Consider the following 27695-nt stretch of genomic DNA (forward strand, 5'->3'; position numbering starts at 1 on the left):
AGGACCCAGTGAGGAGCGTTTAAAAGAAAATGTGGGGAAATATCTGAAGCAGACGGAGATACAGAACTATGGGCACACAGCAGTTCAGTAGCACTAGCCTTGCATTGTTCCAGCAAACTGCTGGTACACACGATGGGCTGAATGGCCTCCTGAATGTCTGTGGGAGGACGTCACTCATAACCAGCCTTCTATTTGAAGACAGCAGCATGGCAATAAAAGTCCACACTGGAATACCACCATAGCCTCAGGCACAGTTCTGAACTCGTAAGTGGACCACCACTGAAGGAGGCAGGAGCAAAGACCTAAAGGGATTAAATAGAGGCATGCAGAGACAAAGAAAGAACTGTCGGACACACATTGCTGAGAAAAGTTCCTTTTATTCAAATAGCTTAACAATTTGTAATGGGTCAAACCAACAAGAACCCGAGGCTTTAGTCTTGTAGTGATCTGGTACAAAAGGATGTAACCTTTTTTTTTTAAAACACATGTTCAGAAAAGTAAAAGTACACCAAAATTACCTTCATTCCTTGCCCAGCATAAAAATATCTTTACAAATTCCTGCCACTTATGCAAGTACTTACAGGTCAAAAGTTACCCAGGATTTCACAGCTTATGAAAAAAAATGATGAAAAATGTACACATTTTAAACAAACAGGAGAGAGAAGAGCTAGGATCAAAGGGTTTACTTTAATCCTGGACTTAATTTCCATGACACCCATTATCCCTTCAGCAGCTCCCTATCTAGAGCATGACTAGTATTGCGATTGGGGGCAACCCTGTCCTTAGTGCAGCACTCTGGGTTCGAAGTGCAAGACCCATTAACATAACACTTGTAATTGTGTGAAAGACAAACATGCCTTCCATCCTTCCAAAACCCCAGAAACATAACCTAAACCTGTGCATCTATCACCCTCACTGAGGCCTAAACACTGTCACACACCTGGACACCAACCACTCTATGGCCACTCGCCACCTTTCAGTGATGGCAACATCAAGGGTCAAAGGCTTAAACAGGACTTGTCTGAAGTAATGTTTAATCAGAGGACAGTTTATTAGACAGCACTGTACTATCTATAACAGCAATCTTGTGCAGAGTTAGCAGACAGCACTGTTCTCATGTAAACCATAATGGAGGTTTGCCGGTTTGGAGGCTTAATGCTTGGTTCACAGTATTAAGTAGGGGTTTACGATGCTTGCAAGGGTAACAGGACAGTCACGAATGAAGGCCGGATGATTACAGGTTTCCTACCAAGAAGCAAACAGGCAAGCTCCTATTGCTCATGCACTGACACAACTGAACTGAAACTTTGCATCGAAGCCCCTAGCACTGGACACAATGCACACGAATTGCTGTAAGCATCATGCATTTTCAGTCTGGTAAGCTGCACACCAATCTTATTGAAACTCACTAAATCGACAGGACCTATCCGACAGATATTTGGCGATACAATTACACCCAGCAGAAATAAAATGAACAACTCTGACAATTACAGAAATGCAGTGGTGATTTCAGAGGGGAAAAGGTAGCTTCGGCAGTTTAAGTTATTCAGATATTTTGCAAAGGTCAGCCAACTGTTCATGTTACTCCAAGTTCTCTCACTCCTTGCTCTGGACATTGTATAATATCGACTCATCTAATTCATTGTTCCCTCTTCCTACATATAATAAAAAGGGAAATGTGGGTCCTATGGCACTAGTGTACTTTTACCCGCACGTCTCACTGACAAAGGGCTGTGAAATAAGGATTAAATGTCAGACTGTAAGTCACAAAAGCATACAAACTACACAACGTACTTAATTTGCTTTCTAATGGATCTCTTCCAACACCTAAAAGCTACATACCTTAATTTGTTTAGAGAGAAAAGTTCAGTAACATTATTCTTCACACTGAGATTCCTCTCAAAGTTTCCTAACACGACACAAAGATGTCTTCCTGTGGGTTGTAATCCAAACCAACACAACTCGAAGAGTCTGTGGGAACATTTGCTAGCATTAAGAAGAGAATGTCTTGAACAGACGTGAGGTGTTCCCGCCCACTGTGATGCTAGATATAGCAGACTGACTGAACAGATGCTGGGAATGCCCATTCACCTGTTGCAGAAAGTTGGGCACGTCTTATCAAACATCAATTACACTCATGACAGTGCCCACATCAAACAATACAATGATCGAAGCTGCACAATAATGTGTTTACATGGGTAGGAGTCAACTCTGATCCCAAACTCTAAAGACTAGCGCAAATTAAGTCACTGACAATCAAAGAGAAACACAAGAGACTGCGCACAGAAAATTTCACCACTGCTACTACGCATTCCAGACCTTCTCCCATCTCCTGATACATAAGAAAAGCTCCAGTAATGACACAGCTCGGGTGTGGGATGTGCAGAAGGTTTGAAATTTCCAACTTGGTTTTGCACTAGCCGACTGATTGGCGTGGCACTGCCGCTTTTGAAATCCTCGTGCTGATTTTTTTCGTCCCCCCTTGGGGAAACTAGCCTTTATACACCAACTCAGAGCAAACAGATCTTCAGTTTAGAAAAAGAATTCCGATATGTTAATTTGGCTGCTCTCTCCACAGCAGCTGGCAGACTGCGTGCTTCCAGCATTTTCTGGTTTTGGTTTACAAGAAGAAATTGCGTCCAATTTCAGCAAAACTTGGCTCTGAACTTAGTGCATCAGCAAGGCGACAAGAACCTTCTGCACAACTCAGGAAACACAATACAGTACAGTCAGCATTATATAACCCTACACATTATGCCAGCATGAATATATATATATATATATATATATATAGTTCAGTTCGTGGCATGTTCCCTTCTCCACTTGCATTCATATCCTTTCCCGATTTCTATCTCGTAATCAGACATAACTGCGTTTCAAATATTCTTTTAATGAATTAATTTTTTTTGCGCCATGGCCTCCAATCACAGCCTGCGTGACAGGAAACAGGACAATGGTTGTTCAGAGTAGTACAGTGTGCTGGCACTCCAAGACACCATGCTGCGGACTGACCGGATACAGTTCAGCATCCACAATCCTCCCTGTAGCGAGTTCCAGATCTCAGCCTAGCAGTGCCAGGGAGACGGTGAGTGGCAGCCATTTGGATTACCCTGAACCGTTCTCACACACCTCTGAGCTGCCGGTCAACCGCGACACTGACGGAGGCCTGGGATCAGGGATCTGTCCTCTCAGCCTAAGAATGGTGCATGGCATGGAGGATCTAAACAGACGGGAGAAATAAAAATTACAAAAAAAGAAAAACTGACCCGTGAAGTAACCACTCCTTTCAATTCATTTCTCAGCCTGTCAGTAAAGTTCTGGAATTCCTGAACATCCCATCAAATCCCAGAAATTCCATACCTGCCGGGGTGGGGGGGGGGGGATGTGGGAAGAAGAGGAGAGTCACACTCCCACTAGAAGGGAGTGCATCTCCTGCGTCAATTCGATACAGTTCATACTTTTTTTTTTGAGCAGGACAAAACTGCTGGAAATGTTTGCTTGGCAGATAGTGGTCTCTGCTGCACAGTTTGTTTCCAGCTATTTAAAAACGTGGCAGAATTTAAGCAGCAGTTATTAATTACAGGCTTTTCAATGTTTGACAATTGGGAAGAGAGACAATTTCAATTAAGATAAACTGCACAACGCAAAAATCAACGGGGTGCAAACGCAATAAAATCAATCAATCACCAACGTCACAGTGTCGCACATCACACACCACCACAGAACAAAAATATCAGTTGATAGCAGGGCAAAAATTAAGTGCATTAATTCAGAGCTGCAGATAGGCTAAAGCCAAACCCCACTCCAAGTGTTACATATGTGGCCAGGTCCTGCTAGAAGCTCCAGCACACTCAACAGAATATTCCCTAAAATCGGAGCTATGTTACTGGGTTAATAAGGAAAGCAGAGAGCTCCTTTTAACCTCTGGGAAGAAAAATCTTCATGCGGGAAGGACCATTGGATTGGGAAGGTCTGCCAGCCCTGGCTCCTCTGGATGATACATTTTTACACTTTGCTCTTTATTAGGTACTCCAAAGAGGTGGGATTATAAGCCTGGTGCTTTCACGTTTTGAAAATAATTGAGAAATTTCAGCCATCATTAATATAGCAATGCTTTTTTGTTTCTTCATAACTGGTTATATTATTAATGATCATCTGTTAAAAACTGTAGCTTTGTACATACAAAAATATTAATTCTAACAGCTTCTTTTCTTTTGGTGGGAGAAAAGGGTTAGTGTGAATGTAGCAAGAGCATATTCAGAGCCACTGCCAGTCTGCTATGAAGCATGGAGGAAAGCACTTCATAAAGGAAACTCACAGAAGTCTATTTATTCAGTCTAGTGAGCCTGAGCCAATTCAGGACTATACTTCAACACATTTGAGCTAATCTCACAGAGATCTGGGGGTGGGGTGGGGGAAACTCCAGTGAAATTATCAAGGTGGCTACAATTTGAATTGAAAGGTCCTGCTAAGGAAGCCAACATGCTGGCATCAGAGCTACAGGCCGTTCAATTTCCTTCTAATTTTCTCCCGTAACCTCTCATTTTTCAATCGTACTGTCTTTTACAGAGGTAGAGCTCCGTGGGTGTTGGCCACCGTGTGATTCTTCACCCAAGTGGAATTCTTCGTGTGTAAGTCTGGGTGACTGTTCAATGATGAAGCCTAGCCTGATCCTGTCCTCATGCAACAGTCACACACACGGACTGTCAGATGGCAATCAAGAGCAGGAACAGCGTTTGACTTTCATGTCCTTAGTCCACAGAGGCAGAGGCGAACTGGGAATAGATTGGGTACGGAACTGCGTCCCACATGATATACCAACCCCCTATTAGGCTGCAGTTTCATCGAAAAACTTAATACACTTACTTTATGCCCTGGATCACTGTTCAAGAAATCATTTTGTTCACAACTCAATACCTGCTTGTGCCCACGAGAGGGTTAAACCTCCTAGTGAGTCAGTCCCTGCAATTCTTAAATGGTTATGCAAGCTCTCAGTACCATTACTGAGACGTGGGGTTATCAGACTTGCTCTCCTGGCGCGATGGCGGTTTACTGTTCCAAGGACTGCTATTCCCCAAGGCTGGCAAGTTACGGATGTCGTCCTCATCATCGAGACCATTGGCTGCATCAAATTGGCCGTTCTCTAACCGCGTGATTAGGCGCTCATCCTCGTCACCGAACTCCCCACCCATTAGTGCTGGCTCACCCACAACCATAACGTCCTACAATGAGTAGGTCGCATCGATTAAACCACAGCAAAGAAGACAGTAGTAAAGAATTTTTTTCCGTTCCCTCGCGCTTCAACTGGTTAATGCATTTTCCTTGAACATAACCAACCCAATGATTCTGAAAATCTGGCTGGAATAGGAGCAGCAGGAGCAAGTGTTTCTGTCTCACCTCGGTTCTATTGCTACAAGGGCAATTTGAAGTCCGCAAAATATCAGTTATTGAGTGCCTTACCTAGCAGCGTGCAGGATTTAAGTCAGCTATTCCATTGTGTTTTCAGTGCCTGAGTTAACTTACCCCAAAAAAGGGCTCAAGATGGTTTAATTTGCACCAATTTTCATTCAAGTTTACCTCTATGCTATGCTGGCTTGATTCAGAAGGGTTATCACTTGGTAGGGCAAGCAGCTCTGGTAGCAGATCATTGGACCCCAGGCGAAGGGCCATAGCTGTGACAGGGAGGAAAGTCAGATCCCATCCCACTCAAGATTGCAGTACAGACAGTAGTGTGCAGTACGCATGTTGCCCTTGCTTTGCCAATGGAGGCCGCATGGCACTGCATTTGAGTTGCTGGAAACCCTACAGAGAAGAAATTCAACAGCATGAGGTCAAATGTAAAAAAAAAAGATTCTGCTGCTGGCTGGCTTAACACACAACACTTCCGTTTCCTTGTCAATGCCCTTACTTTGTACTCGTATTGGTGGTGACAATGTTATGCCAGTAGGAACACACAAATAGTGAGGAACGGGTGCAGAGATGAGAACGTGGTGTTTTGACATGAAAACCCAGTTTACAGAAATGAATGCAGTTTCACAACAAGCAAGAGTGGGGAGCTGACGTGACTGCAGTCAGCACTACCTCTGATATGCAAAAGCATATGGTGGGTATTTTACAGTTCATGCCCACTAAAGGCACCATGAATCGGACACACTTCTTGTCTACATTGCCCACAACTGCAAAAGTGGCCATGATTCTTCGGCATGCAGTTGACTGTAGACAAGAGTATGCAGGGGCAAGAGAGGATAAGGGGGAAGGCTCCCTTCTCTACACCAACTTTTCATTTCCAACCCACTTGTGACTCCCATGCCATGGCAGACACAGGCAGCATAATGTTTCGCCAAGGTATAAAGTGACTCGGAAGCATCGCTCCCCAAACATTAAAATGATATTCAGACGAAGGCAATATATTGGCTTTAACCAGCTTCGATCCCAAGTATCCAAAATATCCTCCTTCCCTATTCAACTGTATATTTTAAGAAGCATTTGGCCCCAAAGATAACACTGTCCTTTTTATTTACTGGGCAGAGTTTGTGTCCTCAGTTTACTGTTTGCAAATTCTCCCCATTCAGTTACTCAGGCTCCTATCAAGGGGTCTAAGGATCTTGGGCTCTTCAGCAGAGTTGAGGATTTCTGTTGTTGAAATGCGGCTCAGATCCATTTCGTAAGTAAACGGATTCTAACTGCAGCCAAGCTTTCTTTCAGATGAACACCCCACACTTACTGCAGTTGCTGATCTGTATCATAATGCTGTTGTAACCCCTTCTGCCCACTGCCCCTTTCTTCCTTGTTGAGAAGAAAGATTTCAAACCTCTCAGTGAAACTACCCATCGGGTATTAGGACTCATTTTGGGATGCGGGTGTACACTAAGTAACCCAGATCAAAACTCGAATAAACTTTCCGAATGATGGACAGCTCCTCTCCCCTCACTGCAGCAACTTTTCTGGTTGTCTGTTCAAGGTGTGGTGGGGGACAGGCTTAAGAGGTTAGTATCTTAGTGCTCATCACAGCAACCTGCTGGTAATTCCCCTCTAAACCAACCATGTTCTTTACTCATACTGTTCATCCCTACCTGCCAGGAATCCTGCATAAGCCTCAGCCCTGCTTCCTTTGGGTAAGGTTATGAGTGACTGGTTTGTACTCTCATCCCTGGTCCTGTTCTGCGGGGTGTTATGTGGTTACTTATGCTCACAGGGGTGGTGGACGTTTTGCCTGATTACACTCTGTAAAGCTGCAAAAAAGTCACATTGTGGATAATGTTTGATGATTGTCCATTGTGAAATAAAACGGGTTTCTTTTTTTTTAAAAAAAAGCTTTACAATTTAAAGCTGTACTAATTACGAGCCCAAATCTGACTTGAAAACTATACACGCTCAATCTTGTCCAAAATTTATAGCGTACAGGTATTTTGCTTCTTTTCTTGCCCAAAATTACTATTATTTGAAATGTGACATAAACTGAGCAAGCTTGCTGAATTCTGACAGGACAAAATCTGACGTCAGAATAATCCAGGCCTCAAAATTACTGCCAAACAACCAATTACAACTTTTCGCAATTTGAAAGGGGTTTATTACAAAAGAGAGGAACAAAAGTTCGCATTAAAAGTCTGATCTTGAAAGTGCAGAGGTAAATGTTGGTGGGTTTTCAGGCTGGTTACATTGTTCTTCACAATTTTTCTGTCTCATTACCAAACCAGGCAGGGATAGAGTCAAAGGCCGCTTTGATTCAAGGAATAGGACTCATCAGCTTAGATTCTGGGAAATCCTAATAGTATTAATTTGTTGTTTCTTTTAAATACGTCTAAAGCCCCTCAATATCTAAGACGCAGAGGGATTAGACGGAAATCAATCTTCTGAGTTTCCAAAGCCGTCTGCCTCCTCCCCAGCTGCCGAGACCCACTTATTGTCTAATAACGTCCTACTTTGGCCTAGACAGGGTGTGGGGGCAGGGTTACAATCACAAACCCTTTTAGCCCAGCAAGTTACTCTCAGGTTGAACCTGCAAGAGAAGAGGGCACTCTTAATCAAAGGTTCGTCTTGCCAAGCCCATTTCCCTACTCACTCGCCACATGCAAATCTTCAGTGGTTATTTTGGGGGGAATTTTTTTTCTTAAAAAACAAATTTGACTAGATTTTTAAAAAAAAAGTCATATCAGATGTAACCAAAAAAAAAATGCAGAAACCTGCTGTGTTCTTTAGCAGTGTCTCAGTGTTATCAGCTACATTTCCACATGCTCTGCATTGAAGACCTAAACATGACCACACCTCAATCAATCCAAAAGCATTGAGACTAGCATTCTACAGGATGCAGTACCAATACAGAGGGGTCTTACTCAATACAACTTAGTTTGCAATGCTTGGTACACTGAACACTTGTTCATTACTACCATATCAACCTCAGTACCTAAAAGTAAGTATTGATTACTCATGACTGAGCTGCAGTGCACTATTAATCCAGATTGAAGGCAGTGACATTACCATTATTTGAAGAACTAATTCTTTCTCCTAAAGACAAACACTGATCAAGTTTATTGAAGTTTTCAGTTGTATAAACTGTGCCGTTCTCATCTGGTTTTGGATGGGTGGGGAAAATTCTTCTCCCGCGAAACGAGAGAAGTTGCCGATCTTAATCTATCGCAGTGACTAGACAATGATCCAGCAAGCTGAGTGTTTGGTCAGCCAAATCAGAATCGAGGACTCAATAACTTCCCTCCAAGCTACCAGTCGTACGCAGGTCATCACCCCTCACATTGGCTCACATCATCAAATTAATCCCACAAAATGGGGATCACAAAACAGTTAGCATTTTCAAACTTCAGTTACCACCTCCAATATCACGTCGTACATCCAGAGATGAAATAAACCCCTAACATGGGGCTTCAAGATAGGAAAATATCAGTGGGCATTTAAGGGGGGAAATTGCGACTGAGGTTTAATATGGCAATATGAAGTGGCGGTTCAGCACTGCTTTCAGGGACATCTCCATGAACAGTCAGGGTGAAAACATAATGCACAACTCTCAAGATGTAGAAGAACACAGCAGGTCAGCACTGCACTGAACACAGGCACCTCCACAAACCCTACTCCCCACACCCTAAAATACTCAGGATTAGAACTAGCCAAATCGCCATATTGGAGAGAGGAAAACATTGGAGTGAAAGGTGACAGCTGCCCTCGACAATCACAAGCAGCTTGAATATAGTCAAAAATGACAACTACATCCAAAGCTGCTTGTCGAATATAATGGCTATCACAGAGCATGGAAAAGGTGTTGAGATATTTTCTCGGCAGTCTATTGGTCAGTTAGCTTTGCCATTCTTCGGCCTAAGAATGGGAATTCAGACAAAGAGCCCAAACCAAACCCCACCCGTAAACCCAGCAGACCCGTTTACACAGCACTTAACACCACGTTTACAGCAGTCATTTCCTGCTTTTGAATTCAACTCCACGAACGGTCAGATTTGTTAAGCTATCTGCCAAAGGGAATCGGTTACTCAGTCAGGGCCACATTGTGTGTTTGAAATGGAGAAGACACTCTTTATTCAGCTGAATGTTTTCTCAAAGATTTTTCCAGCATATCCTTTGCTTCCCTTCGTGTCTCTACCCTCGATAAGCTCATGTAAAACACCCAGCATGTGGCTTACACATCCATCCCTACTGAGTTCCATGTGTTCAGGAAGTTACCAAGATCCTCAGCCTCATTTCAAAAAAAAAAAAATCACTCCATGGTCTAGCCTTATTGCTATTTCAAAGAACTCCCCAAGCCTACACATCTCACTCACACCCTTGCTCACTGCAATACCTTCCTCACTTCCTCTGCTTTAGAATTAGTAACTCCTGCTTCAGTCACTTTGCCTCCAACTCTGGAACTCCCTCACCTGCCACCTTTGTCTCTTTCACTACCTTCAAAAAAAAAGTTTATGCCGCTTCTTTCGACTATAAAAATCCCTTGAGCCCCACCTGTCTCAGAGAGTCCAAAGCCACTGCTCCAACACATTAAGCCCAACCAGCAGGCCAATCTGCTTTTATTAACACTGATAACATTGGTGCAGCAGCCACTGTTAAGACAATGGAACACTCTGTTTTCTAGTCCTGGCTGTCACAGGCAGTTGACGGCCACTAGTTCTGCTCCCATTGTGTTGTGATTGTCACCGTCTATTAGGACTCTCCTCTGGTATCTCGGTTCTCCCTCCAGTGTGGGAGAAGGGTCCACCAGAGATGGTTTTGTACCAGCATCACTATTATTTAACTGGGCCACGCTAAGTGGGGGATGAAACCTGTCCACTGGCATGCACTGCCTAGCCGCTATCAACAGAAAACATGACAGAAAACTCCCTCAGTTCAGTCAAAGGCAGAAAGTATTAGATGACCTCCGGAGCGAACTGAATGCCATCCCTATGATCCAACAGATGGGTTACTTGTGGACTGCCCCGATCGGGAACTCCAGGCTCTCCCAAAGTCTGTGTAAAGAGGCCCGCTGGTTTCGCAATGTTAGTGACGGTCAAAGACAGCGGTTAGATCAATATGGAGAAGGATGCTTACAGGTACCTGAGTGGACAGACTGAAGCCTGCGGCAGGGCTACTCTTTTTCTTACTGCCCCCGCTGCTGTTGCTGGCTGACCCTGCACCAGACGTGTTGCCGCCAGATTGCTTCCTCTTTCGCCGCTTGGCTGTTGGAGGTCTGACGGGTTCGGCTGCGTGAAAATAAAGAGTAAAAAAAAAAGGGAAAGCCGAACCACAGTTTTGGAAACTGTGAATTGCAACCATGCAAAGTGTTTAAATATGGAGGCACATCACCCAAGCACATATACATGAGCTCGAGAAATCAGAAGAGACCTGGGAGTAAAATTCCCTTCAACAGTAATGGGAGAATGCACACTTTCCACCATACACAATAACTCACTCATGAAGTTACAGGAACATGGCTTTGGAGTATGATTTCTAAAAATACTGTTTTGTTGGAAGGTTACGAATTAATGATAAACAGAAATTCTCCCTTGTATTGTTAACAGGAATTTTAGACATCTGGTGTTCATACATCTCTACTTTCAGCAAATGGGTCAGAGATGATGAGAAGTCTCAACAGGTACCACTTTGCCTGGCTACTGTCCTATGTTAGACCTATGTTGTACTGAGTTTTCTGTGTTGTTAACATAGCACTGGCTCTAGCCTGTGTTGTAACATATAATGCAACTCCGGGCCATGTTGTAGCATGTAATGTAACGTGTCATATACAGAACAGAAACAGGCCTTTTGGCCCATCGTGTCCGTGGTGGCCTTCAAGCACCTCTCTATTCTAATCCCATTTTCCAGCACTTGGCCCGTAGCCTTGTATGCTATGGCATTTCAAGTGCTCATCTAAATACTTCTTAAATGTTGTGAGGGTTCCTGCCTCTACCACCCCTTCAGGCACTGGGCCATGTGGTAGCATGTAATGTAATGTGTTTCTGGGCCCTGTTATACTATGTAGCACCTCACTGGGTTGTATTGTAATATGTAATGTAACATGACTCTGGGCCATGTTGTACCATATAACATGTCTCTGGGCAATGTTGTAGCATGTCATGTAACATGCCTCTGGGTGAGTCGTAGCATGTAACGTAATGTAGCTCTGGGCTGTGTTGTAGCATGTAACATAATGTGCTTCTGGGTTGTGTTTTTTATTTATTTATTTAGAGATACAGCACTGAAGCAGGCCCTTCGGCCCACCGAGTCTGTGCCGACCAAGAACCACCCATTTATACTAACCCTACAGTAATCCCAACATCCCTACCACCTACCTACACTAGGGGCAATTTACAATGGCCAATTTACCTATCACCTGCAAGTCTTTGGCGGTGGAAGGAAACCGGAGCACCCGGCGAAAACCCACGCGGTCACAGGGAGAACTTGCAAACTCTGCACAGGCAGTACCCAGAATTGAACCCGGGTCCCTGGAGCTGTGAGGCTGCGGTGCTAACCACTGCATCGTTGTAGCATGTAATGTAACGTGCCTCTGGGCCATGTTGTAGCATGGAATGTAACAGGCCTCTGGGCCCTGTTGTGGCATGCAATGTAACATGGCTTTGGGGCCTGTTGTAGCATATAATGTAACGTGCCTCTGGGCTGTGTTGAAGCATGTAATGTGGCATGCCATGTAATGTGGCTCTGGGCCCTGTTGTAGTCTGGAATGTAACGTGCCTCTGGACCATGTTGTAGCATGGAATGTAATGCTGCTCTGGGCTGTGTTGTAGCATGTAATGCAACGTGGCCGTGGGCTGTGTTGTAGCATGTAATGTAATGCGCCTCTGGGCCCTGTTGTAGCATGTAACGGAACGTGCCTCGGGCCCTGCTGGAGCATGTAATGTAATGCGGCTCTGGGCTGTGTTGTAGCATGTAATGGAATGTGCCTCTAGGCCGTGCTGTACCATGTAATGTAACAAGCCTCCGGACCCTATTGTAGCATGTAATGTAACGTGCCTCTGGGCTGTGTTGCAGCATGTAACCTAACGTGCCTCTGGGGTGTGCTGTAGCATGCAATGGAACATGCATCTGGGCCGGGTTGTAGCATGCAATGTAATGATCCTCTGGACTGTGTTATAGCATGTAATGTAACACAGCTCTGGGCCCTGTTGGAGCATGTAATGTGCCTCTGGGCTGTGTTGTAGCATGTAATCTAATGAGACTCTGGGGTGTGCTGTAGCAGGTAATGGAATCTGCATCTGGGTCGTGTTGTAGCATGCAATGTAACGCGCCTCTGGGCTGTGTTGCAGCATGTAATGTAATTCGCCTCTGGGCCATGTTGTAGCATGTAATGTAATGTGCCTCTGGGCCATGTTGTAACATGTAATGCGCCTCTGGGCCCTGTTCTAGCATGTAATGTAATGTGCCTCTGGGCCATGTTGTAGCAAGTAATGTAATGTGCCTCTGGGCCATGTTGTAACATGTAATGTAATGTGCCTCTGGGCCATGTTGTAACATGTAATGTAATGCTCCTCTGGGCCCCGTTGTAGCAGACAATGTAACATGCCACTGGGCCGTGTTGTAGCATGTAATGGAACGTGCCTCTGGGCCATGTTGTAGCATGTAATGGAACGTGCCTCTGGGCTGTGTTGTAGCATGTAATGTAATGTGGTTCTGGGCTGTGTTGTAGCATGTAATGCAACATGCCTCTGGGCCGTGTTGTAGCATGTAATCTAACGCGGCTCTGGGCCATGTTGTAGCACGTACTGTAACATGACTCTGGGCCGTGCTGTAGCATGTACTGTAATGTGCCTCTGGGCTGTGCTGTAACATGTAATCTAATGTGCCTCTGGGCCATATTGTAGCACGTAATGTTATGCGGCTCTGAGCCCTATTGCAGCATGTAATGGAAAGTGCCTCTGGGCTGTGTTGTAGCATGTAATGTACTGTGCTTCTGGGTTGTGCTGTAGCATGTAATGTCACATGGCTCTGGACCGTGTTTTAGCATGTAATGGAACGTGCCTCTGGGCTGTGTTGTAGCATGTAATGTAATGTGGTTCTGGGCTGTGTTGTAGCATGTAATGTAACATGCCTCTGGGCTGTGTTGTAGCATGTAATGTAATGATCCTCTGGGCCGTGTTACAGCATGTAATGTAACACGGCTTTGGGGCCTGTTGTAGCATGTAATGTAACGTGCCTCTGGGCCCTGTTGTAGATGTAATGGAATGTGTCTCTGGGTCCTGTTGTAGCATGTTTGGAATGTGTCTCTGGGCCCTGTTGTAGCATGTAAGGCAACATGGCTCTGGGCCCTGTTGTACCATGTAATGGAATGTGTCTCTGGGTCCTGTTGTAGCATGTAACGTAACGTGCCTCTGGGCCCTGTTGTACCATGTAATGGAATGTGTCTCTGGGCCCTGTTGTCGCATGTAATGTAATGCAGCTCTGGGCCCTGTTGTAGCATGTAAGGCAACATGGCTCTGGGCCCTGTTGTACCATGTAATGTAATGCAGCTCTGGGCCCTGTTGTAGCATGTAAGGCAACATGGCTCTGGGCCCTGTTGTACCATGTAATGGAATGTGTCTCTGGGCCCTGTTGTAGCATGTAATGTAATGCAGCTCTGGGCCCTGTTGCAGCATGTAAGGCAACATGGCTCTGGGCCCTGTTGTACCATGTAAGGCAACATGGCTCTGGGTCCTGTTGTAGCATGTAATGTAACGTGCCTCTGGGCCCTGTTGTAGCATGCAACGTAATGTGCCTCTGGGTTGTGCTGTAGCATGTACTGTAATGTGCCTCTGGGCTGTGCTGTAACATGTAATCTAATGTGCCTCTGGGCCATATTGTAGCACGTAATGTCTCTCTGGGCCATGTTGTATTATTGTTTTCAGGGTTGGACTCGACTGTACTTTCAGCTGTAACATGGTTGGAAATATTATTGCTCACCGGCACATCAGAAAAATAAAAGCCCCATTTTGCAGGCTTTCCTGCCCACCATCAGCACCTGACAGGCCACCTTGTCCCTTCAGCCTCTTACCAGGAGGAGCTACCATCCGCTGCCACTTCTGAAACAGGCAGGTCTTCAGGCAGTCTCGGGGGCTCAGGTTATAGGTTTTGTGCCTTGACATCAGTTCCTGCATTGGCTCCAAAATGACGCAAAGCTAGATTGAGGAAACGGGGAAAAAAGTGAAATCACACAAATCAGCCGGCGATTCTGATTTTTAGCTCCAAGCGTTTTAACGGTTAACATGACTGAGCCTTGACACTTGAGCTCAGAAATGTGCTCTAAATAATCCCTTGCTGAAGCTCCCACTATTTGTCTGCACCTTCATTGCATATCGTACTCATGTTAGGTAACCACTAAGGGAAATATTTTTTCTGCATACGACATGTCTGGAAAGATTGTTGTAATCTATCTGGGAGACTTCAAGGTTTGAAAGATCCACAGCATCACAAATGCCAGTCTTCAGCCAATTCGATTCACTCCACATGATATCAACAAAGTGCTGACGGCACTGGTTAAAGCAAAGGCTATGGGCCCTGACAACATCCAGGCAGTAGTGCTGAAGACTTGTACTCCAGAACTAGCAGTGTCCCATCTCCAAAAATCTAACCAGCTCCCCTTGACATTCAATGGCATTACCATCACTGAATTCCCCACCAACAACATCCTGGGGGTTACCATTGACCAGAAACTTAACTGGACCAGCCATATAAATACCGTGATTATAAGAGCAGGTCAGAAGCTGGGAATTCTGTGGTGAGTAACTCGCCTCCTGACTCCCCAAAGTCTGTCCAAGGCGCAAGTCAGGAGTGTGATGGAATACTCTCCACTTGCCTGGATGGGTGCAGCTCCAACAACACTCAAGAAGCTCGACACCATGCAGTACAAAGCAGCCCGCTTGATTGGCACACCATCTACAAACATTCACTCCCTCCACCACCGACGCCCAGTGGCAGCAGTGTGTACCATCTACAAGATGCACTGCATCAACTCACCAAGCCTCCTTGGACAGCACCTTCCAAACCCACGACCTCTACCACCTGGAAGGACAAGGGCAGCAGATGTATGGGAACACCACCACCTGCACCTTCCAAGCCACACACCATCCTGACTTGGAACTATATCACCGTTCCTTCACTGTCACTGGGTCAAAATCCTGGAACTCCCTTCCTAACAGCACTGTGGGTGCACCTACCACGTGGACTGCAGCAGTTCAAGGCGGCAGCTCACCACCACCATCTCAAGGGCAATACTGGCCTGGCCAGCGACGCCCACATCCCATGAAAGAATAAAAATAAAACGAACTGCACCACCCAACCCTCTCGTCTCTAACTTCCCAATTACTTTCTTTTCAGTTTGCATTGGCAGCTTATTCTGTAGGCAGACAAAAGACAGGCAACTGAACTGTTGGCTGGTTTTGACTGCCAAACCTGAACTAGCCAACAGGTGACGTCCCACCACCGCACTAAAAGGATAAGTTTTAAGCATGGTCAGGTTAGCTACAACACAGTTAGAAGGGTGAAGCTCCTTCGCTGCTGTCCTATCAAATACGGTCATGTTAGGGATAGAGCGAGGAATAACTGACTTCTCATTAACGCTCACCAGCTGACCTTATAGGACACACAACGTTATCAATTTGGTTCGTACTAGCTCGAGAAGTAGATGGATTTGGCTTTATTTGCAGCTTGGGGTTTCTATTGAGACATCAGACTTACTCTGAGGTAGTTAAGGGTGAAGTTTGTGAGGCCAGAGCGGGTGATACTGTTGGATAGCTGCTCCAACATTGGAGGATCCTGGGCCTATATAATAAAAAAAACACATGATTATGGGAGCAAAATTGAGAGAAAACAGGCTTTCGTAGCGATGGAAAAATCATTAACTGCACAGCGCAGAATTATAGCAAATAAATACTGGCTACATTGAAAAACATATTTGACTTTAATTCCTCAATTAACTTTTCACTCGGAATCCTTCACAAAACCGGTCAACTTTTATCATTACTAGCAACGCCCCAATCTGACACGTTTTTATTAAATTAACTTGTTCAAGTACGCAAAGATGAATAACGTTCGCGGTCAACAATATTGTACGGGGAGCTCAGAATAATCTAGTGTGTGGATCATAACACAAGCACATTATTGTTGCTTTCCGCCCCACACGTTCGAAAAGTTGGGTATGTACGGTGACCATGGGAGCCTGTGCACTTCAATGATTGTTTAACCAAAGCGCACAGTCTCGTACCTCTGTATGGATTTCATCAAGCACACAGTCCACACTCCGATATGTGGAAGCGCTGAGCCACCTCTCACACCCTTATTTTGCCTGCTGGTTCCCAACCAGCTAACTGGCAGCAGATGCCAATACCAAGGTAGCAAAATCTCAAAGAAAAACGTAAAGGTTAAGCTACATAAACTTTTGAAACTTAACAAAAATTAAATTACACTTATTGAGGGAGCTTTTCCCTGGTGTCCAGAAATTGAACAGAATTCCAGAAGAACAGGCTGTGTTACAATAGCAGAATCATGCCTTTTTTTGCAGTGAGGACATTGCAGGGAGATGGCTATACCCTTGCTGGCTAGTCAACTTTAAGGGCAGCATTCAGGCCATTAGTTTATGCAGCTAAACATGGAGGCCAAAAAGCTCAGGAGGATTAATCAGCGGAATAAAAATCAGATACTCACATGTGTCGCAAAGATACTCCTTGAGAGCAGCTCACGATTTTGTCGGATGTTGAAGTGCCAATTTTTTACACGCATTAAATCATCGAAAGTGAACTCCAGATAGAGGCGGCCTTCCGTACATACCTGAGACAAAAAACAAGCACAGGCTGAATAACCCCTCTCACTCTGCCTGTCTTCATTTTACCAATGCTATGTGTGGCGCTTCTCTCTTCCGCCTCCTAAATTCCAAAATTGCCATTCCCAGACGGAGCTTCCACCCAGCATTGTTGCTTTGTAGAAATCAGGGCTTTCAATCATTCTACAATCCATTACAGAGCTCGGCTCTTCATTGGATTTCTCAGTAAGAAACAAAGTTTAAAGCAAACATAGGAACAGGAGTAGGCCATTCAGCTCATCAAGCCTGCCCTGCCATTCACTATGATCATGGCTGATCACCCACAACAATGCCTTTCTCCCACACTATCCTCATATCCCTTTATGTCATTGGTATTTAGAAATCTGTCAATCTCTGCTTTAAACATACTCCCTTCCACAGCCCTCTGGGGTAGAGAATTCCAAAGATTCACAACCCTCTGAGTAAAGAAATTACTTCTCATCTCTGTCCTCAGTGGCTTCCCCCTTATTTTGAAATTGTGTCCCCTGGTTCTAGACTCCCCAACCAGGGGAAACATCTTAGCTGCATCTACCCTGTCTATCCCTTTAAGTATTTTGTAGGTTTCAATGAGATCACCTCTCATTCTTCAAAACTCTATAGAGAATACAAGCCCAGTTTCCCCAATCTTTCCTCATAGGACAGTCCCGCCATCCCAGGAACAAGTCTAGTGAAACTTCGTTGCACTCCCTCTATGGCAATAATATCCTTCCTAAGGTAAGGGGACCAAAACTGCACACAGTACTCCAGGTGTAGTCTAACCAAGGTTATACACAATTGAAGACTTCACTACTCCTGCACTCAAATCCTCTTGCAATAAGGCTAACATACCATTAGCTTTCCTAATTTCTTGCTGCACTTGCATGTGAGCTTTCAGTGACTTATTGACAAGGATACCCAGGTCCCTTTGTACATCTACACTTTCTAATCTCTTACCATTTAAGAAATACTCTGCACTTCTGTCCCTCCCAACAGAGTGGATAACCTCACATTTTTCCACATTATATTCCATCTGCCACATTCTTGCCCGCTCCCTAAGTCTGTCCAAATACCCTTGAAGCTGCTTTGCATTTTCCTCAACACACTTTCCCACCTAACAAAGAACAAAGAACAGTACAGCACAGGAACAGGCCATTCGGCCCTCCAAGCCTGCGCCGATCTTGATGCCTGCCTAAACTAACAACTTCTGCACTTCCAGGGACCGGATCCCTCTATTCCCATCCTATTCATCTATTTGTCAAGATGCCTCTTAAACGTCGCTATCGTACCTGCTTCCACCACCTCCCCTGGCAGCAAGTTCCAGGCACTCACCACCCTCCGTGTAAAAAAACTTGCCTCGCATATCCCCTCTAAACTTTGCCCCTCGCACCTTAAACCTATGTCCCCTAGTAACTGACTCTTCCACCCTGGGAAAAAGCTTCTGACTATCCATTCTGTCCATGCCACTCATAACTTTGTAAACCTCTATTATGTCGCCCCCTCCACCTCCGTCGTTCCAGTGAGAACAATCCGAGTTTATCCAACCTCTCCTCGTAGCTAATGCCCTCCAGACCAGGCAACATCCTGGTAAACCTCTTCTGTACCCTCTCTAAAGCCTCCACATCCTTCTGGTAGTGTGGCAACCAGAATTGCACGCAATATTCTAAGTGTGGCCGAACTAAGGTTCTGTACAGCTGCAACATGACTTGCCAATTTTTATACTCTATGCCCCGACCGATGAAGGCAAACATGCCGAATGCCTTCTTGACTACCTTATCCATCTAGTTTTGAGTCAGCCATGAACTTGGAAATATTACCACTGAACTAAAAAAAAAATTGGCCTAAACCATACAGGGTAAGGAGCCACACAAATAGTAGTGTCTCTGCCAGTGACTCTTGAACTAATTCTCCGAGGCGGCAGAAAAGTGATCAGGTCAAATTCCTTAATTCTCTATCCTTGAGAATCCTCCATCTTTAAGTCCATTCTATATTTCCCACTGAGCACCAGAGCAAAAAGCAGTAAGGGACGTGGCTGCCCTGACAGAAAATAGCAGGAAAAGACAACTTGTTACGCAGCCCATGTCCTACCTTGGTGAAGATGGGTTTACTATGCAGCGTGACCATGCTGCAAAGATCACAATCCAGTATCACCAGGTTGCCGTGGAACGATTCCTTTGAGTGCTTCAGGTTAAAATAAAGATCTGTCGCTCCACCATCAAAGATACTACGGAAATAGCGAGGAATTAGGGTCCGGCCAATCGCTGTGTGGAAACGAGAGGGGAGAACAACCTTAAATTTCAAAACTTTGATGAGGGTTTTTAATCATGCAATTGAACTTTAAACGTCTAAGCAGTTTGTGGATCATTTCCCCACCTGCCAAAGGAATAACATTACTGCTCTGACTTTTATGAATAATTCAGAAGAGGGAGCTTTACCATGTTACTATGTACAGTTTATTAATGCACCAAACTGGGCACACAGGATATCCATGGAGCCTACTGAGTGGGGGACTATCACTCCATATTGCCCGACACAGTTTACTGGTGGCCCCGCAAAGTTATTACTTGCAGCTTCAAGCAAGAGCAGAGTCTTCCTTGGCACATTACATCGGTGCATGTCTTTAAACTGACGGAAGCTGCTGTACAAGTTGGTTTGAGGTGTTTCAAGACTGTGATGGGGAGCAGTCCCAACTCACTGTATCTCTTTGGCCCATCTTCCAGGCAGCAAGCCACGGTTAAAACGGCATCGTCTTCGAAAAACTCAGTGGTAAAAGTATCCCACCAAAGGTTGTCGCACTCCTGAGCAATAAAAATCATATCGACAATGAGTCACAGACCAGAGAATAAAACCCTCGGCAGCTGCTGCACTGAGAAGCCCAATAAGAAAAGTTGATTGTCATTTGATTGAAGTGAAACAATAAAGAAATGAGGAGACACCGAGGGATGTGGATACAATGACAGAATTAAGTGACTCCTCTGTTGCAGTATTTTCCTTGGTTCGAAACAGAACCTTCTTTGTTGCATTTTGTGCAGCAGACATGGATACATGTAACAGCAATATGTTCAACAGTTCCATTCTATATTGCCCTTTCATTGGTACGTCTTGAGTTTCGGAAGCTAACTCCCAAACTATCCTTCACTCCACAACCTGCCAGAGTTTCAGCAGTGATGCTCCAACTGGCTTCAGTGGGAGTGGGTAACCTGTGTGCACATGAGTGTGGAGGTCTCTACTTACCGACTAGGCTGGCAACTGAATACATCCACTAGGGAGAGGTGACTGGAGGTAACTGGGGCGTTGAGGGAGCCCCACCTTCAGGAAAAGGATAAGGTACTGGACAGAAACCTGCCCATTGTGGAACTTCGCCCCAGGAAGAAATTAATGCCTCCAAGAAAGGTCACAGGAAATTGGGACAGGGGGGAAAAGGCATTCAGCAGAAAACAACAATCCAGCTCAAAGCTAGCAGTGACTACAGGAGGGCAGTTCTGAAATGACATTGACTTTAAACTCTGCTGGCAAAGCCGCCTGAAATTACTCACCTCCGTCCAATTCTGGAGACGTTTGTTGAGCTCGTAGATCCTGTACTCAGGCTGTGACATATAAGGGGTGTGTCTTCTGAAATTGCAGGAACACATTGGCCATCAAATCAAATGGGACAATCGGAACTGTGGCCCTTCCCCAGAATATGTGACAAGCACTACAGAAACATCTCTCTCTTCAGCAGGATCACTTACAATTCTAGAAATGTAGCAACAGCCTGATAATGGTCTCAACATTATAATCTACCATAAAACCAACTATGCATCTGGCATTTATTATATGAGCTGGAAACGTGGTATGATTTTTACATTGGAGCACATCATAGAGTACTGGTGATACTATTTACAGTAAATACACAGCTGATGTGCTTATACAGATACTACAGAGATGGACTATAACCAGCAGCTAATTCACCAAGGGATCAGCTTTCTCTGGAAATCATCTACTGTTTGCCCAGAATTGTATCTGAAACACTTTACTGCTGGAAGCAAAAGCACAGATTGTTAAATTGTTTAAATTATCAGAACAAGGTTATTGCTGAGGCCTGCAATACGGACAGCGTGTAACTCAACTAATTGAAAGGTCCCTTCGAAGGGAGATACAATAAAGACACCAAAACAGCAGAACCAAAAAAATCCTTACCCAATATTGGGCTCCGGATACGTGAGAGGATAAGACGGGGTCGGACTACAAATGAAGATGAAAGCGGTGATGTTAATTTCTACTACGCTCAATATTGATCTCAAGTACACTATTTTTGCTACGCTCAATATCGATCTTAAGTACAGTGTTTTTGCTGCACAATATCGATCATTTGTACAGTATTTTTGCTGCGCTCAATATCAATCATTTGTACAGGGTTTTGCCACATTCAATATCGATCTGAACAGGATCTTTGCTACGCTCATTCTCGATCGTTTGTAGTGTTTTTACCACACTCAATACCGATTGCTTGCACAGTGTTTTTACTACGCTCAATATCGATTGTTCATACAGTGTTTTTCATTTAAAAGTAACATGCTCTGTGCTCCCTGGGCCTTGTAATACTACAACACTGAGACCAGGCAGGCAACCTTCTTCAAAGAGCTGTGACTCTGCTGCTCACAACTGGGCATTAGAAGGTGCCTGGGATGCCTCAGAGATGACTACGGGAAAGGACACAGCTTCCTCATGGATACTTCCCCAGTTATCTGCAGCTCCACAGTCTGATCGATTAAAGGTGCAAAGCTGCACCCCAGTGCTCTAAACCTCTTGTAATGCTTTTTATTCCAATTTTCAGTGTAAAGAAGAAACAGTCACCAAGGTAGAGGAAGGATTCACTATAAAATGTTATAAGTGGGGGTAAAAAAAAAATCGTAGTAACAGAATTGAAAACCATTTTACATTCACATGTACTATCTCCAACTCCTACACTTCTGTACACTGATAACCCAAAACAACTTTTCTCAACTGATAGAAGAAGGGTGTTGCGATTTTCCTCTTCCATAAGTGGGGAACCAAATATTAGTCAGAATTCAAACATAATAATGGTATGTATTCCATACGTTTTGCTATCACTATTAGAGTTGCTGAGTAACTCGGGGCTGAGATGCCTTCTCATGCACCAGAATAATCACCACTTTGTCAAATTCAGGAATCAGCTTGCACAGTTCAAACTGCAAATGATAACTGAGTTTTAACTATGAATCTGTAATAAGCATCAGAGTAGATGTGAATACAGTGTCTGCCAAATACAGAAAGCCCTCTGTCTCAAGTCGGGTCTATATCACACAAGCTTTAGATACTGTAAGTGCGCAGTACGAAATCCCGCTCCTGACTGTGTGACCTTTAACTGAAGATAACATTTGTTGCAATCACACCATTCAACCATAATTATAGTCCCACATACAGCGTTAGCTTGTTACAATACACATTCAGTCCATCCCACAAGCAACCAGCTCACAGCACGATTTAATAATTTAACACTCACTCCACCCCGATATAGCAGCTCAATGTACCCTCACTGTGCTAACCAAATGAACATCAGGAGCAGGCCATACAGCTCCTCAAAGAAACAAAGTCAATGACTGCTGCATTCAGACACTGAGTGGGGTGGGGGAAAGTGGGACTGACTGACACGAGCCTCATCCCATCCCTCTTCGTCTCACCCTATCAGTATATCCTATTCCTTTCTCCAGCACCTTTTCAATCCAGTTTCCCCTTACAGGCACATTGCTATTCGCCTCAACCACTCCCGTGGCAGCGAGTTCCACATTCTCACCACTCTCTGGAGAAAGATGCTTCTCCTGAATTCCCTACTGGATTTATTGGTGGCTATTTTATATTCACAGCCCCTAGTTCTGGTCTCGCCTGCCAGAGGAAACACCACAATCTCGAAGACCTCAATCAGGCATCCCCTCAGCCATCTCTTTTCTCGAGAAAAGAGCCCCAGCCGATTCAATCTTTCCTGATGGGTAGAACCTCTCCGTTCTGATATCAGCCTTGACATTCACACAGCCTCACATCTTAAAGGGTAAGGTTCGCGAGCTCTCGTTGGAAGCTATATAGTATTCAACTGCATCTCAGGGAGCCTGGCTGCCAGTAAGGAGGGAAAAGGCAGAAACCAGACGACAATGCAGCAATAGAATGCAACGCTGCACTTCCCGAGCAGCGTACCCACCCGAGGTCCCGGTCCAGCATGGCTCCCTCGGTCTCAGGAATACACTTCAGGTTGGAATAACGCTGGAATGGATTCGTTCTGAATACCTTGACTGGACAATCTGGAACAAGGCAGAGAAACAAGTCATCAGGCAGACTGCGACAATTGGCTCACTGAGTCAACCATCAGACATATTCTCCAACCTTTACCCGGCAAGGCAACAGGAATTCGACAGCGTCAACATCTTGTCAAACGCCATTGATTCCCCCCTTCACCCCACATTCACAGTGACCCACTCACTGCAGCCCTCAGCTGGCTTTCAATCCCGTGTTCTGCACCGCAAACCCAGCCACCAACCAATGCCTCCCCCGCCCCCTCCCTCCCAGTGCATCCTGACTCCCATTCCCCCACCAAAGCCTGGGAGTCGTCCTGGGCATTTCCCGAGATCTCGCTTTCCCCTTCCCAGTGTCTCCACGCCACCCCCACCGCCGCAGGGTTAGCCCCCTCCATCACACCCTCCCAATCTCCCCACCAACCACCCCCCCCCCCACTCCCAGGTTCCCCTGACTTTCTCCCCTGTGGGGATAGACTTACCTTCAGCTCTCCCTCTACCCCAGGGTTAACTTCCCATTCCCCTCCTCCAACCCCCACAAGCCCCCGCGCCCAGGGTTATCCTCCCTCTCCCTCCTCCCATGGTAACCCACCCTCTTGGCCCCAGGGGTACCTCCCCCTTCTCTGGCCAGGGTTACAACCCCACCTTCTCCCTAGCCCCTCAGGGATACAACCCACCCTCCCCTGCCCCCACGGGGTTACAACCCCCCCTCTCCCCTCGGGGATACATCCCGCCCCCTTCCCCCTCTCCCCTCGGGGATACACCCCGCCCCCTTCTCCCTCACCCCTCGGGGATACACCACGCCCCCTTCCCCCTCTCCCCTCGGGGATACACCATGCCCCCTTCCCCCTCTCCCCTCGGGGATACACCCCGCCCCCTTCTCCCTCTCCCCTCGGGGATACAACACCCCCCTCCTTCTCCCTCTCCCCTCGGGGATACAACAACTCCCCCTTCTCCCTCTCCCCTTGGCGGTACAACCCCCCACCTTCCCCCATGGGGTTACAATCCCCCCCTCTCCCCTCGGGGATACACCCCCCCCTTTCTCCCTCTCCCCTCGGGGATACAACACCCTCCTTCTCCCTCTCCCCTCGGCGATACAACCCCCCCCCTTGGCGATACAACCCCCACCTTCTCCCTCTCCCCACTGGGATACAACACCGCCCCCCTCACCCCCGTCACCCTCTCACCTCGGGGATACAACAACCCAACCCCTTCTTCCTCTCCCTTCGGGGTTACAACCCCCCCCCCCACCTTCTCCCTCTCCCCTTGGGATTACAGACCCCCTCCCTTCTCCGAGTCCCCTCGGGGATACAACCCCTCCCTTCTCCCTCTCCCCTCGGCGATACAACCCCCCCCCCCACCTTCTCCCTCTCCCCCCGGCGATACAACCTCCACCTTCTCCCTCTCCCCTCAGGGTTACAACCCCCACCCCCCTTCTCTCTCTCCCCTCGGGGATACAACCCCCTCCTTCTCGCTCTCCGCTCGGGGTTACAACCCCCACCTTCTCCCTCTCCCCCCGGGGTTACAACCCCCCCCCCCTTTCTCCCCTCGGGGATACAACCCCCTCCTTCTCGCTCTCCCCTCGGGGTTACAGACCCCCTCCCTTCTCGCTCTCCCCTCGGGGTTACAGACCCGCCCCCCCTTCTCTCTCTCCCCTTGGGGTTACAGACCCCCTCCCTTCTCCCTGTCCCCTCGGGGACACAACCCCCTCCTTCTCCCAGTCCCCTCGGGGATACAACCCCTCCCTTCTCCCTCTCCCCTCGGCGATACAACCCCCCCCCCCTTCTCCCTCCCCTCGGTGATACAACACCCCCCTCCACTTCTCCCTCCCCTCGGTGATACAACACCCCCCTCCACTTCTCCCTCTCCCCTCGGGGTTACAACCCCCCCCCCTTATCCCTCTCCCCTCGGGTTTACAACCCGCCCCACCCCCATCTCCCTCTCCCCTCAGGGTTACAACCCCGCCCCCTTATCCCTCTCCCCTCAGGGTTACAACCCCCCCCCCCCCTTATCCCTCTCCCCTCGGGGTTACAACCCCCCCCCCCCCCAATCCCTCTCCCCTCGGGGTTACAACCCGCCCCCACCCCCCCATCTCCCATCGGGGTTACAACCCACACCCCTTATCCCTCTCCCCTCGGGGTTACAACCCCCCCCTTCTCCCTCTCCCCTCGGGGTTACAACCCCACCCCCCCCTTCTCCCTCTCCCCTCGGGGTTACAACCCCCCCCTTTCTCCCTCTCCCCTCGGGGTTTAGTTTAGTTTAGTTTAGAGATACAGCACTGAAACAGGCCCTTCGGCCCACCGAGTCTGTGCCGACCATCAACCACCCATTTATACTAATCCTACACTAATCCCATATTCCTACCACATCCCCACCTGTCCCTATATTTCCCTACCACCTACCTACCTATACTAGGGGCAATTTATAATGGCCAATTTACCTACCAACCTGCAAGTCTTTTGGCTTGTGGGAGGAAACCGGAGCACCCGGGGAAAACCCACGCAGACACAGGGAGAACTTGCAAACTCCACACAGGCAGTACCCCCCCACTTCTCCCTCTCCCCTCGGGGTTACAACCCCACCCCCCCCTTCTCCCTCTCCCCTCGGGGTTACAACCACACCCCCCCCTTCTCCCTCTCCCCTCGGGGTTACAACCCCCTCCCCCCCTTCTCCCTCTCCCCTCGGGGTTACAACCCCACCCCCCCATTATCCCTCTCCCCTCGGGGTTACAACCCCCCCCACCCCTTATCCCTCTCCCCTCGGGATTACAACCCCCCCCCCTTATCCCTCTCCCCTCGGGGTTACAAACCCTCCCCCCCCCTTCTCCCTCTCCCCTCGGGGTTACAACCCCCCCCCTCTCCCTCTCCCCTCGGGGTTACAACCCCCCCCCCTCCCTCTCCCTCTCCCCTCGGGGTTACAACCCCCCCCCCTCTCCCTCTCCCCTCGGGGTTACAACGCCCCCCCCCTTCTCCCTCTCCCCTTCTCCCTCTCCCCTCGGGGTTACAACCCCCCCCCCCTTCTCCCTCTCCCCTCGGAATTACAACCCCCCCCTTCTCCCTCTCCCCTCGGGGTTACAACCCCCCCCCCCCTTCTCCCTCTCCCCTCGGGGTTACAACCCCTCCCCCCCCCTTCTCCCTCTCCCCTCGGAATTACAACCCCCCCCTTCTCCCTCTCCCCTCGGGGTTACAACCCCCCCCCCCTTCTCCCTCTCCCCTTCTCCCTCTCCCCTCGGGGTTACAACCCCCCCCCCCTTCTCCCTCTCCCCTCGGAATTACAACCCCCCCCTTCTCCCTCTCCCCTCGGGGTTACAACCCCCCCCCCCCTTCTCCCTCTCCCCTCGGGGTTACAACCCCTCCCCCCCCTTCTCCCTCTCCCCTCGGGGTTACAACCCCCCCCCCTCCCTCTCCCTCTCCCCTCGGGGTTACAACCCCTCCCCCCCCCTTCTCCCTCTCCCCTCGGAATTACAACCCCCCCCTTCTCCCTCCCCCCCTTCTCCATCTCCCCTCGGAATTACAACCCCCCCCTTCTCCCTCTCCCCTCGGGGTTACAACCCCCCCCCCCTTCTCCATCTCCCCTCGGGGTTACAGTCCTAACCCCCCCTCCCTCTTTCACTCTCCCTCATTCACTCTCCCTCATTCACTCACCGCCTCCTTCCTCCTCGACTCGACTGCAACTTCCGTCGGAAGTGAGCAGAGATGCGCGCGCACCCAATTCGAGCGAGTAGGAGCCCCAGTGCAGCCAGTGTGAGCAAGCAGGGGGCCTAATGCAGCCAGTGTGAGCAAGCAGGGGGCCTAATGCAGCCAGTGTGAGCGAGCAGGGGCCCCAGTGCAGCCAGTGTGAGCAAGCAGGAGCCCCAGTGCAGCCAGTGTGAGCAAGCAGGAGCCCCAGTGCAGCCAGTGTGAGCAAGCAGGAGCCCCAGTGCAGCCAGTGTGAGCGAGCAGGAGCCCCAATGCAGCCAGTGTGAGCGAGCAGGAGCCCCAGTGCAGCCAGTGTGAGTGAGTAGGAGCCCCAGTGCAGCCAGTGTGAGCAAGCAGGGGCCCTAATGCAGCCAGTGTGAGTGAATAGGAGCCCCAATGCAGTCCGTGTGAGTGAGTAGGAGCCCCAGTGCAGCCGGTGTGAGTGAGTAGGAGCCCCAGTGCAGCCGGTGTGAGTGAGTA

At 47.6% G+C, this 27695-nt stretch overlaps 1 protein-coding gene across 11 annotated transcripts; it reads right to left on the reverse strand.

Annotated features, from left to right (window-relative positions):
- Positions 1 to 364: 364 nt before the first annotated feature.
- Positions 365 to 27217, reverse strand: LOC137357082 (LIM domain-binding protein 1-like). Of its 11 annotated transcripts, XM_068023091.1 has the most exons (11): positions 27183 to 27217; positions 23448 to 23547; positions 21431 to 21475; positions 20788 to 20863; positions 19947 to 20049; positions 19340 to 19512; positions 17122 to 17244; positions 16156 to 16239; positions 14474 to 14597; positions 10543 to 10694; positions 365 to 5222 (listed from the first exon to the last, which is right to left on the reverse strand). In XM_068023091.1, the coding sequence occupies exons 2-11, from the start codon at positions 23465 to 23467 to the stop codon at positions 5001 to 5003; spliced, it is 1122 nt and encodes a 373-aa protein (XP_067879192.1). In that variant the 5' UTR covers positions 23468 to 23547; positions 27183 to 27217; the 3' UTR covers positions 365 to 5000. The 11 variants fall into 11 exon arrangements, with proteins under 11 accessions (XP_067879192.1, XP_067879184.1, XP_067879189.1 ...); XM_068023083.1 differs by lacking the exon at positions 27183 to 27217 and having other exon boundaries at positions 365 to 1971; positions 10549 to 10694; XM_068023088.1 differs by lacking the exon at positions 27183 to 27217 and having other exon boundaries at positions 365 to 3220; positions 10549 to 10694.
- Positions 27218 to 27695: the final 478 nt, after the last annotated feature.

This window comes from Heterodontus francisci, chromosome 47 (assembly GCF_036365525.1).
Source record: "Heterodontus francisci isolate sHetFra1 chromosome 47, sHetFra1.hap1, whole genome shotgun sequence".
Taxonomy (NCBI): domain Eukaryota; kingdom Metazoa; phylum Chordata; class Chondrichthyes; order Heterodontiformes; family Heterodontidae; genus Heterodontus; species Heterodontus francisci.